At 36.7% G+C, this 16,263-nt stretch overlaps 1 protein-coding gene across 8 annotated transcripts in view; it reads left to right on the forward strand.

The window, feature by feature from the left end:
• mybpc1 (myosin binding protein C1) overlaps nucleotides 1–15,751 on the forward strand; it is a 35,910-nt gene extending 20,159 nt beyond the window's left edge. For 7 of the 8 annotated variants that reach the window (XM_079869717.1, XM_079869720.1, XM_079869719.1 and 4 more), the window contains 18 exons: nucleotides 785–909; nucleotides 1,036–1,141; nucleotides 1,225–1,391; nucleotides 1,520–1,685; nucleotides 2,082–2,188; nucleotides 2,280–2,416; nucleotides 2,514–2,673; nucleotides 2,763–2,867; nucleotides 3,788–3,976; nucleotides 5,822–5,956; nucleotides 6,049–6,216; nucleotides 6,294–6,382; nucleotides 6,482–6,674; nucleotides 7,255–7,394; nucleotides 7,606–7,765; nucleotides 10,529–10,665; nucleotides 11,010–11,196; nucleotides 14,773–15,751. In XM_079869717.1, the coding sequence (XP_079725843.1) occupies nucleotides 785–909; nucleotides 1,036–1,141; nucleotides 1,225–1,391; nucleotides 1,520–1,685; nucleotides 2,082–2,188; nucleotides 2,280–2,416; nucleotides 2,514–2,673; nucleotides 2,763–2,867; nucleotides 3,788–3,976; nucleotides 5,822–5,956; nucleotides 6,049–6,216; nucleotides 6,294–6,382; nucleotides 6,482–6,674; nucleotides 7,255–7,394; nucleotides 7,606–7,765; nucleotides 10,529–10,665; nucleotides 11,010–11,196; nucleotides 14,773–14,891 (2,590 nt within the window). In that variant the 3' untranslated portion in view covers nucleotides 14,892–15,751. Of the gene's footprint in view, nucleotides 1–784; nucleotides 910–1,035; nucleotides 1,142–1,224; nucleotides 1,392–1,519; nucleotides 1,686–2,081; nucleotides 2,189–2,279; nucleotides 2,417–2,513; nucleotides 2,674–2,762; nucleotides 2,868–3,787; nucleotides 3,977–5,821; nucleotides 5,957–6,048; nucleotides 6,217–6,293; nucleotides 6,383–6,481; nucleotides 6,675–7,254; nucleotides 7,395–7,605; nucleotides 7,766–10,528; nucleotides 10,666–11,009; nucleotides 11,197–12,741; nucleotides 12,782–14,772 lie in introns of all 8 variants that reach the window. The other variant, XM_079869721.1, reaches the window with a different exon arrangement.
• The last annotated feature ends 512 nt before the right edge of the window (nucleotides 15,752–16,263 follow it).

Below are 16,263 nucleotides of genomic sequence, written 5' to 3' on the forward strand. Positions count from 1 at the left end.
ACTAATAGCTCTTCCAGTCCTGTTTGATCTACAGTAGGCATGATGTCTATCTATCCTTTCTGTCTGTTATGCAATGGTGATCCCACCTGTATCCTATAACCTCCACTTCCACCTACTCCATCCTGTGCTCCGGCTGCTCTGGCTCCTCTATTCACCACAAAGTAATAGAAAGTAAGTCAGCCATTCCTCAAAACTGTCTTGTATATCTGAACCAAAGGAGTGACCCCATTTCTGCTGTATGGATCAATTCTGATGGTTTAAGTTCCATGTTGTATGTATAATATATTGCATATGTTCAATGGAATGATTGAGCTATCACACAAGCAAGAGTGCTGCTGTACTGAATATCAGCACACACACAACTGACACACACCACATGGACAGTTATTTTGTCTATTTTTTCTCTGCCAACGAAAACACTTTCAACAGGATCAACCTTTGTGTATCTGAAATTAAAGGAACAGAACTAACTGCTGTATAATATCAATTAGTTCTGCTTTCTCTTTCCTATCGTAGACTTTCAATAGTGGAATTCAATAGGATTAATAAAAGAGATAGCAAAAGACTAACTGAATATGAATGACTAAAAGACAAAATGAATAAATAAATAAATAACTGCAATAAATAAATAAATATTTTTCTTGACAATCCTGCTGTCAATATTTAACTGATCAAGCCATAAATGATGTTCCACTTCGGAACTGTTATATGCTAAGTTAAGAATGTAAAGTAAAATTAGCCTTTGAAATGTTATCTTTCAGTAACTAATGAATTGACTGTGCAGGTATATCTTTGAGCATAAAGGCACTCAAAGAATAATGGTTATTAACAACTGTCAGATGAGCGATGACGCTGCTTACTCAGTCACTGCAGGAGACGAGAAGTGCACCACTGAACTGTTTGTGAAAGGTACATCCACCCACCAGCCTATTTCATACTTGAAGTTAACTGTGATGGAATTGATCAATAATGACAATAATGACTGTCTGCCAGTGTTTGATGATGTAATCCTGGTCTCCTTTGGTCCTCCTATAGAACTGCCTGTGAACATAATGAAAGAGCTGGAGCCCGTAAAAACCACAGTGAACGAGAGAATTGAACTGGAGTGTGAAGTGTCTGAGGAAGGAGCAAAAGTTAAATGGTATGTGTGATGGACATTTTAGATGACACACAAAGTAAAACGAGTAAAAAACCTTGATCTATTGTGCTGACTGTCTGGTAAAGGATGAAGAATGGAGTGGAGGTTCCCACAGGAGTGCGATCACGGTACCGTGTGAAAAGCGAGGGGACCAAACACTGGCTGATCATTGATGACGCCTCAAAGGACGACACTGGCACCTACTCCCTAATGGCCACCGGGGGCACCAGTCAGGCTCACGTTCAAGTTGACCGTATGATAATATTGTTTTTTGAGAGCTTCGAAAGCATCTTTGTTTCATCCCTTTCTCTCCTGTTCATTAAATGTTGTTCCCCTCCCCCTTTTGTTTCCCTTCCTGTTACATGCGATTGGATGATTCAGTGAAGCCTCTGAAGATTTTAATGGATCTACAGAGTCAGACAGTGTTGTTGGGTCAGCCTCTTAAACTGAACTGTGAGATTTACCCCGGAAATGTCCCGGGCCGCTGGTACAAGAACGGCCAGCTGATCCAGCCCAATGACCGTATCAACATTTTGCACAAAGCCAAGTATGCCGACTTACACGTTCAATATTAAACCTCAATCATACCAGGTTATCAGCTCATATACTGCACAGAAATATTTTATAGATATGTAAATAAAAAATGCCCACCATTTTAAAACTAGAACTGTATCAACTGGAGGCCCATATGGGAAAAGCTCAAGCTTAAGCGAATAGCTGTGGAACATGTTAGCTGGTTTCTAACTGGTCTAAACTGGTCAGTGGCTGGTAGACCAGCCACCATGGTCTAAACACCATCCTGACCACCTTAAGCTGGTATAGCCAGGTGCTAACTGTTCTTGCAGGTCCAAGATGGTCTATATAAGAGTGCTTCTCAATAGGGGAGTGAAGGATGACTTACATATATCCTCATTTTCATTTGTGCTTTATATTCAATTTACAGGAATCACAACCTCGACATTGAGAGCTCCACCATTCATGATGCCGGCGACTACACCTTTGTTCCTGAGGGATACACACAGACGCTGTCTGCCAAAGTGCACATCATAGGTACCAGCAACAATCCAGAAAGTTCTCAGACTCTTATCATACTTATGCTAATAAGCTCTCTGAAAGAATCCCATTTGGATTAATTCTGCAGATCCCCCCAGGGTGCACTTAGAGGCACTGAATGTCCAGGACAACACGGTGACCATTGTGGCCGGAAACAAACTCCGCCTGGAGATTCCCATCAGTGGAGAACCAGCACCCAGAGTGGTGTGGATGAAGGGAGAAAGGGTGAGCGATGACCAACCTTTTCTGCAGAAAATATAAAGAAATATATATTTCTGAACCAGAAACACCTGGATTAAACTAGGCTAAATGGGTTTTTCAGGTCATCCTTGATACAGGAAATCGAGTTCGTGCAGAAACATTTACAGACCACACCTGCCTAACTATTGATGTCACAGAAAGAGAAGATTCTGGAAACTACAAGATCGTCCTTCAGAACGAAGCTGGAGAAGACACGGCCTGTGTTAAGGTCAAAGTTGTGGGTAAGACACTCTCCCCAGGGAGAACATAATATTTGTTTGGGTGATGACATTAATAAGATGTAAATCTTATCCTATTTTGTTTCATCTAGATATCCCAGATCCCCCTGAGTCTCCTCTGGTTACTGAAGTGGGTGGAGACTGGTGCACTATGACATGGGAACCTCCACGCTATGACGGTGGTTCCCCCATTCTTGGTAAATCAACTTCCTGTGCATAAAAACTGTATCATATTTATATTTTAGAAGCCTATTAATTTTAGACTTTGAGTTATTTCAAATTATACGTCGAAAAACACTTTGGAATTTCTCTGTAGTCTCATTACACTACCTATATTTTTAATGTCTCTTATACTCACCAAGACTGTATTTGTAAAACCAGCAATATTGTGAAATATTAAAAATCATTTAAAATAACTGTTTTCTATTTTAATATAAAATAATGTTTCAATTAAATGTAAATCATTTCCTCCATTACGCTTCCATTTTAAACATTGTTTTACATAATTAGTCATCATGATGAATCAATTGTTCCCTGATGAACAAATAAAACATAATGCTAGTAAAGTTCAGAAAGTTACAGTATAAGTAGACCTCTAGGGAAAAAAACTGAAATGAGTTAAAAAAAATCATGACGTGACCACTTTAAATATGCAGTTGTGCATTTGAAACTCTTATTAGCATAACATAAGTTAAAGAGGCCATATTATGCCCCTTTTCAAAGTCTTGATTTTGTTTTTGGGGTCTACTAGAATAGGTTTTCACGCCTGAATGTTAAAAACACATAATTTTTCACATATTTACATTGTTGCAGCACCTCTATTTCCAGTCTGCCAACAGCTGAATCAGTGTGTTGTGATTGGTCAACCGCTTATCATAACATAACATATCATATAATCGTTTCAACAAACGTGCACCTTTTATTTGCTTATGCCTTAGGTGGGAATTATTTAAAAATATTGGATATTATTGGAACATACATTCCCAGAAGACTACAATTGAGGCGTTTCAGGGAGTCCAGAAACAATAAAGCAACCTTACACACTAAAAAAAAGTTGGAAATGTATGTAATGGAAAAGTCTTTAAAGCATGATTCTTTTTAAAAAAATTTACCACAGGATACTTCATTGAGCGAAAGAAGAAACAGAGCTCTCGATGGATGAGGCTGAACTTTGACCTTTGCAAAGAGACCACTTTCGAGCCCAAAAAAATGATTGAAGGTGTGCCGTACGAGGTGCGCATCTTTGCTGTTAACGCTATCGGTGTCTCCAAACCCAGTGAACCCTCCAAACCTTTCATTCCTCTGGGTGAGTGCACAAGTGGCTCATCTGTACTGTTAATGGGATTTTGTGTCTCTTTGAATCAGTTATGTCATGAGCACCATCTCTATTACACAACACAACACACAGTATGGTCATTTAGGCTTGTGCCATTAAGCAAGACAAAAAGCACTGCAGAGACGCCAGAGCTTGTCTGTTCCTATTTGGGCTCCTATGCGACAGGTGTTGCTGTGCTCACACCAGTATCCAAAACATTCAGTCTGTGACCTCCACAGCAGAAGCCTGAGATTTAGAAGATACTGAGTACGACTTTATAATGGCTGCCAACTCATCTGCGGATTATTATGTTATGAGATCAGATACTGTCTCTTCTTCAGTCACAGCTTAAACACGAAGAGTTGTGCGAGAATAGAAGAGTCCAGACAAATGAGAGCCCTCGTGAAATTCATGACATACCAGGGTGATCCTCTCTTCTCACATGTGTTCGTGTGTGGAGGGACACACGTGCGGCCATTATTTTATGGATTAAAAGAAGAGTTCTTCAAAAAATATTTTTTATGTTCCATGGAAAAGAAATTGGAACAACATCAGGGTGGGTAAATAATGCAGATATGAAAAACAAAAGAAAAAAATGATAATTTAGGTAAATTATTACTTCAACTGGAATTATCTAAAGCTTGATTTCAATTAATTTATGGTCACAGAGGCTAAAGTGTAATTTATTCATATTATACACACTTGAATGTGTGAATCAAGCTCAGTTTTAATGAAAATATAAGTAAAAAATAAAAATGATGCATGTAATGATGAGAACCAAAATTTAACAAAAATACTGCAAAATATAATCAGTAACATTAATTCTTATATGAATCGAATATATATATGAATATATAGGGAAAAGAAATTATGCTTCTAAGGATGAATTTGAAATAAACATGCACAGGTAATGTACAAGAGACTGAACGTGATTCAATGCCCTGATATACACACGGCAAAAAAAAAATGTTGTTCTTTGAATATAAATTATGTTTGAGACTATAGGAAGACTATATAGATCTGACTAAATGAGAGTATAGTTTGAATTATTTCATTTTCTTTGCATGGCACATTGACATGACAGTGCAGAATAGCAATTTCGGCATTATCCTGAACATTGTATAAGCATTCATTTCAGAGAGGCTCTCTTGAGCGCGTGTAACTGTCACATCCTTTGTATTTTCTCGGTGAAACCGACCCGAATCCTTCACATAAAAATCAATCTACAGGCTTTCATAGACAACCTAGGCAGTCGGGGAAGGTCTCGTTTTTAAGTTTCGTTACAAGCTGTTCAAACATTGGCAATACAAAATGCAATGAATACATGACAATTCTTACATATAGCCCCTTTAAAGATGGATGTGATCTATGTCTTGACAATGTATCAAACACTCTTGAATGTGGGAATCAAGATCAATTTTAATGAACAAAATAAATGGTAAAAAGCAGAAAATATGCACGCAATAATGCATTTGAAATCTATTTATTTTTTATGGTTTTAGAACAAATATTAATTTGTATATATACATATATAAATTTAAAATTAATTGGAAAACATTTTTTTATTAATCTAAGGATGAATTTGAGAATGATTTCACAAATCTAAATTATACATAATATAAATCATGTATCTAGGATGTATATTTTTGTGGCTATTATTTTAAAACAAATTATGGAAAAAATACTGACTAAAAAAACTGAGTGAGTACTACTTATGCATCTAAGAATGAAATTGAAAAATATTTTGCTACACTAGTTATTTTAGAACAAATTATACAAAATATTGACTGAAAATTTTCAACACCAATAATTACTACCTTCATGAACTCCTACTAGCTGTGACCAGTGAACCCACAATGCTGGTGGTGGATGACGTCACAGATAACACAGTAACTTTGAAGTGGAGACCTCCAGACACGATCGGTGCCGCAGGACTTGATGGGTACCTAATTGAATATTGCACTGAAGGAAGTAAGTCTACACACATATATGATTTGAGGAAGTGGTTCTCAACTGGTGGCTGTTCATGCCATTTTGTCCTTATGCAATACTTTATTTTACAGCTGACGAATGGATTCCTGCTAATAAAGAGCTGACAGAAAAAACAAGGTACACTATAACTGGTCTGCCAGTGGAGGCCAAGATCTTAGTGCGTGTCAAGGCCATAAATGCTGCTGGGGCCAGTGCACCACGCACCACCCAACACTCCATCCTGGTGAAAGAGGTCATCGGTGAGGGTCAACTACCACTTTCATTTTGCTATTTGAAACACATTAGTTAATGTAAACTAATAACACATATCTCACAGAGCCTCCTAAGATTCGCATACCTCGACACTTGAAGCAGACGTACATTCGAAAGGTTGGTGAAGTCGTCAACCTCGTCGTGCCATTTGTGGTGAGCCAACAGATCATGATAACAAACTCCAAGCTTATCGAATTCCTCCCTCCTGCTCATGACAGAAAATGTCAAAACCTTTTTTTTTTTATCTTTTAGGGTAAACCGAGGCCAAAAGTCACCTGGTCGAAAGAGGGTCAGCCGATTGAACAAACCATCAGCATTCGTAACTCAGATTGTGACAGCATCATGTTCATCCGCAAAGCTGAGCGCAAACATTCTGGGAAATATGAACTGAGCGTACAAGTGGAGAATCATATCGACACGGCCATGTTGGACATCCAGATAGTCGGTTAGTTAAGAAAAATGCAGTTTAAAAAAAAAAAGTTATGCTATTTTAGTATAATTTATTTACTTTTTTAATATTTATTAATATTTTGAATTAGGTTTCATTTTTATATTTAATTTTTCATTTTAATTTCAGTAATTATGTTATGTGCTTTTGTCATTTTTATTAGTTTTTTTATATTTCTAATCATCTAAAATTAATTTTTATTTCAGGTTTAGTAATTTTAGTACTTATTATAAGTATGTCAAAGCAACATTTCCAATTTTTTTTTTTTTTTATATTTATATTTTGTTTCAGCTTTATTTCAATTATGAAATATTTAATAGTTGCAGTTAACAATAATACTGAATATTGATAATGTTAAAATTCAGATTAATAATAATACTGTACAAAATCAAGAAATATATGATATTTAATATGTGATTCAGAGAAATATACTGTGGATGTAAAAAGTCTAGTATGAGCTTGATGATTAGTTAATTCTGAATCTGATAACAGGGTTTATAAAAGGGTGTGCACACTTAGGTTAGGTTATTTTAATTTTGACATTAAAGGTTACATTTTCTTTTGCTGTCTGTCCCAGATCTTCCAGGCCCACCACAGGCTGTGAAGATCGAAGAGGTCTGGGGGAATAATGTAGCACTGGACTGGAGCCCACCCAAGGACAGCGGCAATGCACCCATAACAGGCTACACCATTCAGAAAGCTGATAAAAAGACAATGGTCTGAATAAAACTTGGTTGTCTTTTCACTGTACTTCTATGATACTACACAAATTTCAAACATAAAGCAAAATGTTTTTCTTTATTTATATGGGTTATATACACATATATTGTGCATACACTTGTTTAGTTTTAAAATAATATATGTGTAATATTTTAAGTGTAGAGGGCAAAAAGACTGACCAGCATATGTGTGTGTGTGTGTGGCACAGGAGTGGTACACGTGTGTGGAGCACTACCATCGTACCTGCATCACAATCTCAGATCTGGTGGTGGGTAACGAGTATTTCTTCAGAATCTACTCTGAGAACATGGTGGGCTTAAGTGAAAGTGCTACTGCCACTAAAGACAGTGCTCTCATCGTGAAGGAAGGTAAGGCTCTACACCTACCCATTTGTAAATGAACTGCTTGTGTAAATCCTTTTCAAAGCTGCAGCAAGTGATTTTTTTAACTGAATGCAATTTATATAATGTTCGGATGTCCTAAGAATTAAAGACCTATTATACTTTTTTACATTTTCAACTTTCTTTACATTTTTGAGCATGAAAAAGTTAGAAAGCACAAAGTCCACTACAAATGGAGTTATGCTGCCTTCATGTGCATCGGATTTATCATAAATACAAGTTTCCTACTTAAAAATTGGACATGATCGCCGCTCAAGTTGTATTTTCCACTGGGAAGCTCTTTTGATACCAAAGTTCCTGATTTGGATGGGCCATAAACTTTAAACATGGTGGAGGGGAGAGCGATTGCTGTTGTGACTGACATTAGAAGCCAATTGTATCTTTTAAACACTGCAAAAATAGCCTGTATTTGACTGAAATTCCAGAATTGACTAGATAGATAACGCTGTGAATGTTTATATGGTTGTCAATGAATGGGAAGCTAAATATAATTTTGGTCTAATAAGATTTAATAAGAATCAGCCTGGTGTGATTGCCTCCATGATTCCTGTTAATTCCGACAACAAAGCACTTGAATGTGATGAGGTCATAATCATAACTTGAGAAGTGGGAAGTAGGAAATGAAACGTCTCAGTTGTTGTCTTCAGTTTTCGTCAGGCACAATATTCCTCATTTAAATAATTCACGCCTAAAGCATATAGAGGGTACGAGGCCTGGTTGAGTTACGTTAGTAGTGGGCGTGGGGTAAGAGGTGTGACATTTCAAAAACATGCTCAAAACGGTTGACCAATCACAACACACTGATCCAGCCGACCAATCAGAGCACACTGCGCTTTTCGGAAAGAGGGGATTCATAGAGACAGGAACTAAACAGTGTTACTGACAGACTGGGAAGAGAGGTGCTGCAACAATGTAAATATGTGAAAAATAATGTGTTTTCAACATTCAAGCATGAAAACATTCTAGTAGACCCCAAAAACAAAATCAATATTTTGAAAAGGGGCATAATATGGCATCTTTAAGCTATGATAGACCTGTAAACAGCAAAACAGAATCTGTGCATTTTCGCCAATTTAAAAACTCTCTCTCAGCCAACCTCAAACAATGGCGTTAATTTGGGGTGGGACTACTAGGGGAAGCGTTTAAAAAAATAGTAAATTAAAGTAAACCTTGATTGCAGTTTATGTCGATTTGGATAAAACTGTGGTGCTGAAATCGCTTGCAGCAGTTTTAATTAAAAATTCTTAAGCCTAATAAATTTGCTTTTTAGTGGTAATTTAGGCCTGGCTGATGTGGATTTGTGTGATTTTTTTTTTACAATCTAAGAAATCGCAGGGGAATTTACAATCTTGGTACCCGAGGGCTGTCCTAATTAACACTAATTTACTAATCAACGTCCTGCTTGGTCTGTCTTTATATATTTAGTCAGGATTTTAATTGAAATGCACGTCCCTGAACATGGTGTAAAGGAGGGTTGCTCAATCCTGCTCTTGGAGATGAAGGATGTGTCCCAGTTTGAATACGTATAATATACATTAAAAGTATGTATGTTGCTGGGGATGGAAAGAACATCATTTGAGTATTTACAGTGTGCCAGTATCACAGGCCCTCTTACTACATACTATTTGTATGAAAGCATTAGAATGAGCTAAATTCACAGCCTTAACCGTCACTTTAAACTTCACAATTCTCACATTTTAGTATAACTCAAATGTCAAGCAAAGACTAAACACAAATTCACACTTCAGAATCCAACAGAAATATTAGACCATCCGGGCCCTTCCTCCATAATGTTTTAAACATACTAAGATTTGGGACCAGTGTTGTTATTGTTAACTAAAAAGAAATTGTTAGTTGTTATTATTATTATTATAAGCTATTTAAAAACATTTGGTTATACTTCCTATCCTTGTCACAGTGTAATTATACATTTAAATACTGAGTAATAATAATTAACAACATGTACTTACTATAGGTTTAGGATTAGGGTATGTTTTAGGGTTAGTTGCATGCAGAATTTACTGTTATTACTATAGTAAGTATATGTAACATGTAACAAAAATCTCTAAAAAGTTTTATAACTAATGATAAAAAAAAGTAACTGAAAATACGAAATAATAAATGAAATAAGGATAAAAGCTAATTCTAAATATTAATAAAAAACTATAATAGTAAATAAATAATTCTCAAATAACACTGTTTAGGATGCACTAATCCTAAACTAAGGTTGTGTTATAATGGAAAATATGCAAATTGGGACACTTGCCTGCAGAGTTTAGCACATGAACTACCTGAACCTGTTAATCAAGGTTTGGTTTTTGAGCAGGATTGCACACTCCTGGTGTAAAGTCTGAGTTTTGACTCAAAGGAACTTTTAAGGCTTTCCTGGAATGTTAAAGGTATGTTCTGCACTTTATAGTAGCTTCACAATTTGATGATTCTCCCTGATACGCACCACTATACACTACAAACACAAAGATTTGTTTACTAGCTACAAATTACTGTGGTGACAGTAACCATGTATGTTCCCAAGTGCAGATTTAATCTTTAACAGACTGTGTGTGTCACGCCTTGCTGATGCTGATGATAAATGTTGTCTCTTCCTCATCACATAAGGGAAATTCCCCCATGATACAGCTCTTGGGTTGTATCATGCAAAGTCCCACTCTCCCTTCCCCTCTCACTCCTCCTCCTCCTCCTCCTCTTCCTCTTCCTCTCACTCTCAATCAGGCATGCAACTGAAGAACCCACAGTATAATGACCGCGACTTCACCGAGCCGCCCACTTTCACTCAACCGCTTATCAACACCTTCGCCATAGCTGGGTACAACGCCACCCTGAACTGCAGTGTGCGTGCCAACCCTAGGGTAAGTGACTGGCAGGACACTCTACTAGAAAAGTTTGGGAAATTCAGATCATCTGGGATACTTTTTTTGCCATTGAGATGACTCTGAAAAAATGTCCCTTTAAAAAGTGTGCTTTTGCCATATTATCAACCGTTACTCATGCACACTTTAATTTAGATCAGAAGACATAAAGGCCCCGTTTACACCTGATATCACTTACTATGTCATTATATTACTGAATAAAACCATTAACATCCATGTGACACTGTGACTTTGATAGATTGATACTGCTTTGGTTTCTCTTCACTAGTGCTGTCATCTGTTGTTTCCTGTGTATTCATACTATACTCCGTAACTGCTCTCAGCCTAAGGTGATGTGGATGAAAAACAAGATTCCCATCATAGACGACCCACGTTACCGCATGTTCAGCAACCAGGGTGTGTGTACGCTTGAGATCCGAAAGCCCAGCCCGTTTGATGGAGGTGTTTACACCTGCAAGGCTGTCAATGACCTTGGAGAGGGTCAGGTGGACTGCAAACTAGAGGTCAAAGGTTAGTCTGTGCGTTAATTTGATCATCAATATGGATATAGCTTCTTAAGAACGCTCCTTTAAGGGGATACATGGCTAATATAGTCATGAAGTGATTCAATAGAGAATATTACACCTGATTTTTATTGAAGAGGGATGTTATAGGGATGGCCCTGATATACTTCAAGCGAAATTAAAGAACAAACTGGTCATTTTGAAGACATTTAACTTTGTTTGGAGTTTGTTTCAGGTGTTCAAAACAGCTTGCCAAAGTGAACTTTTGAGAAAAGTTCACTCTGGCTGGTAAACACCTTCAATCATACCATTGGTCCGTGGCGATTACATAATACATTGGTAGGTGTGGCTCTGGGGCTCCGCCTTCTTTGACATGGAAATCTTCTCCGGTTCATTTCTTCTGTTCAGACCGTCGAGGTCAGACGTACGCGAGTAAAACATGAACACACTGAAGGGCTGCTTTTATGTTTAATACTATAAAGCTGCTTACTTTAAGGCAATACACTGTATTAAGTGGTTTATAAATAAGCATGACGTGACGATTGAAATGGCGAATTGCAGAGCTCTAAGATCAGATGCTTTAACTGCTGTTTTCTCACCGCTTTCATTTTTGTTGTACGTTTATTTTGTTATTGAGAGGAAAGTACGCAGCACGTTTTTATAAAGTCATCTAGATGACGTTACTGCGTTCACTAACAGAATATCACTACAAAGATATTTCAAACTTCTTTTTATAGATCCCTAAGTGAAGAACGATACGAAGTATATCGGGGCCTTTACTGTTGGGTAGAACGCTGTTTGATTCTATACTGTAAGTGGTTTCAAAACTCAGTCGTTTTCAATGAGGTAACCAACAGAGCTTAAACAAAAGACTGAATGAAGAACCTGACAAGGGTTCATTTGCCTTCAAGAGCTTATAGCTTCATTTCCAACTTAAACACTGTTTTTACACCTAACCAACCAATTAATGTGCACAAGATTGCAGCACTTTGGTCCACCATTGTTACAAATCCATTTATGAACAATGTCTCAATCTCTTCTGTGGATTTCAAGGGTAAGTACAGTGTTGGAACAATACGATAATATTGCTCTCTTACATGGTCCATTTATGGTCCATATGACCATTTAAGTATTTTGTATTTGCAAAATCCATTGAATATGCAACAGCATGCAGCCAATTCAAAATCAATTTCATCTCACCACTGCCACTGGACCACACATCCCATAATGCAACAGATTGTAGAAAGCAGATTTACATGGTCACACCCATTGCACATTGTTTAGCAGGTCTGTGAAAAATCCTAGACCTGATAAAAACTTGGAAAACACACCAATATTTGTATATTAGGGCCTATATCATGTGCTGCTGACATGTTTTCATACTCTGTCATACATTGCCATATTGCTGTGTTTCCCTCTTGGTAGACTGTGGTATGTCCTTTAACTCCTTCATGTTAAATCTGTAATGACTAAGTCAGCGATGGACCCTGAGGCACATATAACTCCTTCATGTAAACTTTGGGTTTAATCCGTATTTTCTTTTCTCCCCCAGTCATCACTCAGGAATAGTTACTGTGTTGTTCTCATTCAAGGTAAGCTTTCATATGGTTTCGGGCATATGAAGCTTATTTTTTCATTCATTCTGCATCCCTTGCTTGCCAATAATTCTGCGTATGCTCTTTGCTGTTGTGTAATGCTCTAGAATTTGAGAATTATATTCTTGAATCAAGAATGTTTTACAGGATTCTACAAGAACTCCAAGAACCAGTTTAAGGTTATATAGGACAACTGGGTGAATGTGATTTCACCAAGCGTAACATGTTCCTGGATCAACATCTTTGTTGATCCTGGGACAACATTCCAATCAACCAATCAGATTGGAGGAACAAGTTTACTGTTAATGTCAAGTGTAGGCTTACAACCAGGGTTAGGTGCTTCAACATCAGTGTTATTCACCCATTGTTTCCCTCTGATTTAAGGGAAAAGTTATGGGTAGGGTTAGGTTTAGGGGTAGGGACAGGATTAGGACTAAATTTTTGGACAGGAAAGTTGTTCCAGGATCAACAAATTATGTTGATCCTGGAACATGTCTTAGTGGAATCGTGGTGACCAGGAAAACTGCTCTGTTCATACAGAATTTATACCTTGCATGCTTTTGACAGTCAACCAGTGTTGGGGAATGTTACTTTTAAAAGTTAGAATTTGCTGCTAATCATTATAAAAATAATTATGAATTCTTTTATAAGTGACTTTTTTCTCAACAGCATCTAACCGAGACTCTTTCTCCTCCAGAATGGAAGCACTATGCTTGGCTTGCAGGCATTTTTTATACTGGAAATAGGATGTTCTACTTTAAGTGTTCATCCACCCAACATAGTTTGCATGCAATGACACATAGTTTATACCTTTTAAAGTGGCATATTCACCAAAACCAGCACTATATAAGTTTTAAAACCCTTAATGTTGATTTAGGTGGGAAAAAATGTTTGCACTCTTTACGTCAATGAAGCATGACACTCTCCTTAGACCAATATCCATCATGCTCACACAAATTCCACATTACATGTGCACCTTTTATCCCTATTTCTCCCAACAAGCCTAAGAGAAGGGATTTCAAATGTACATTATTAAATAAAAAAGTAATGTGTATTAATTACTTGACAAAATAAATGTAACAAGTAACAGATACTTTACTCATTACATGAAACCATATTGTAAACTTGCTAAAGTAAAATCCAAGTAATTTTAGACACAGGAATTGCCACAAAATGGGATGTTACCCCTTTTTCTCTTGAGGCATTCTTCTGCAGATGCTTTCACTGTGAACCTACATGTATATGCTTTGTATATTTATAACGATGGTCATTTGCATATGCAGCTTAATTTATAGCACATTCAACCAACTGCTCATGCAGCTCAACATGCTACAGCAAGCAAAGATAAGACATGCGATGATGAAATGTGTTATGAGCGCCTGAATAGCTGCAAAAGCTTGCAGAGATTTGATTGTACTCACCGCCTCAACATTTTTGCTTCACCTGCCAAACACTGACAAATTCCTGTCCTGATTTTACTGTCTTACTTTTCTTCTTGTCTGTCTCTACCTCTTCTCTCTGTATACAGTGGCCCCCAAAAGGTTTTTGGACACTTAAGTCACACTTAAAAATGGCTGAAGTATATATTTTTTGTAAAAAGTAAAAGTGTGTCTGCAAACAAATGATGTTCAGGCTTTTAACTTTTTTCTGTATCAATATAATTCCTGATGATTTGAATCAGTTCTCAAGTTCACACAGGTGTCTTGGTAAACAACCGTCTACATTTTGAACAATTGATCTATTGTTTTATCATTTGAAACCTTATCGAACTTCTTTTTTTGAAACGTTCTGCTTAAGAAGTGTGTGTGGGCTGTCTTTCTTTAAAATAAATGGCACTAGGTTTGATATTTTATATAATACAAAGACTTTCAGACATTTTTAAGTATGTCTTATGGCCACTGTATGTTGTGAAGAACACATATGTATTTCGTAGTTTCATAGTTTTCAGTGTCATCTCTCTGACTCTGTCTATCCTTCCCCTCTTTCAGGAGGTTTTACGTTCTTTGAGCTGATGAAGCGAGGCGTTCCCTTACACCTCATTGATAAGTACATGAACGAGTCTAAGACCTCAGAGAAGTCCGAGTCAGAGAAGAAGGGATCCAACTGAAGGCTGATTCACCCAATGATTACCCAGAAATCCCTGTCACTTCTACAAATAATGGCATATGTGTCTTTGGCATGGTATGCTTTATTCAGACATGGATCTATAGTTAGAAAGTCTGCGCCTGTCACTGTGAAATCATGTAAAGCTGTGTTTTAAGAATTGCCACTAAAACTCAGATGCATGCCTTTAATAAACTGGATTGTAGCTTCAAAATATACCACAAATAGACATTTTATTGTGAAAGACATTGAGCAGTCAGTTACAGATACAGTATGATGATGCAGTTCATTTATGTTTTTCTGGGTTTGGTAGACGAGGGTGGTCCAAAGTCTGGGTTTTGCCGTTTCTGTCTTTCTTTTCCTTTCTTTTTTTCTGCCTGTTTGACTTTACCCCTGAGTTTTTCAACCCCTTTCCATCATTCTCTAATGAATCTACTGAAATCCACTTAGATTAGCAATGCCAATACTGTGCAACTGGCAGATCAGACAGATAAGTCAGTGTCAGAGAGACAGGTTTGTCGAAGGTTGCTTGATAGTACATGCCAATGTTCATTTTAGCATGACAGTTGAATAAATGTCTCTATATGAATTTTTTTCTGTTTCTTTCTTATTTCAGAAAGTTTCTTATTTGAAAAATTTTCTGTAATATAGCTTTGCTCAATTCTCCATTATGCATAATTGCAAATTTTATTTTAGCTTATTTTGGGCTTGTTTGTTTGTCTTGCTAGATTTGACAACACTGTTCTTTGGGCACAAAATATGTTTTATTTATCAATCTATATGCATCTCCGTCTCTATCTATATTTGGGTTTAAATAATTTCTAAACATTATTTGAATAAAAATGCATCCCTTTTCTTTTGTAACCATTAGGAAATTCACTGAAAAATATATTGTTGGTTTAACTTAAAAAAAGTAAGTTACCTAGTTGCCTTAAAAGAGGTGAGTTCATTGAAATAAAACATTTGAGTTAATACAATGAAGGAGATTGGTTTAATCAAAAGAAACTCAAAATCATAGGTCCTAAATTGTATTTAGTGCATGAAATGTCCAACATCCCACATTTCCCTTTTGGAATTTTTAGTGTAAAGACAAAAAGGCATACAATAGTGCATATGTACATAAATTGGGGCACACCATACAACCTTTTACCTCTACACTGTAAAAAGTGAACAGTTGGATCAACTTAAAAAAATTACTTCAACACCTTGGTAACACCTAAAGAAATTAAGTTTTCTCAACTTAAATTATCACGTTTTTCATGATAAAACATGATAATAAGTTGAGAAAACTTAATTTCTTTAGGTGTTACCAATTGAAGTAACTTTTTAAGTTGATCCAACTATTCACTTTTTACAGTGTATAACACAGTGATAAG

The sequence above is a fragment of the Squalius cephalus genome (assembly GCF_949319135.1).
Source record: "Squalius cephalus genome assembly, chromosome: 4".
Classification (NCBI taxonomy): domain Eukaryota; kingdom Metazoa; phylum Chordata; class Actinopteri; order Cypriniformes; family Leuciscidae; genus Squalius; species Squalius cephalus.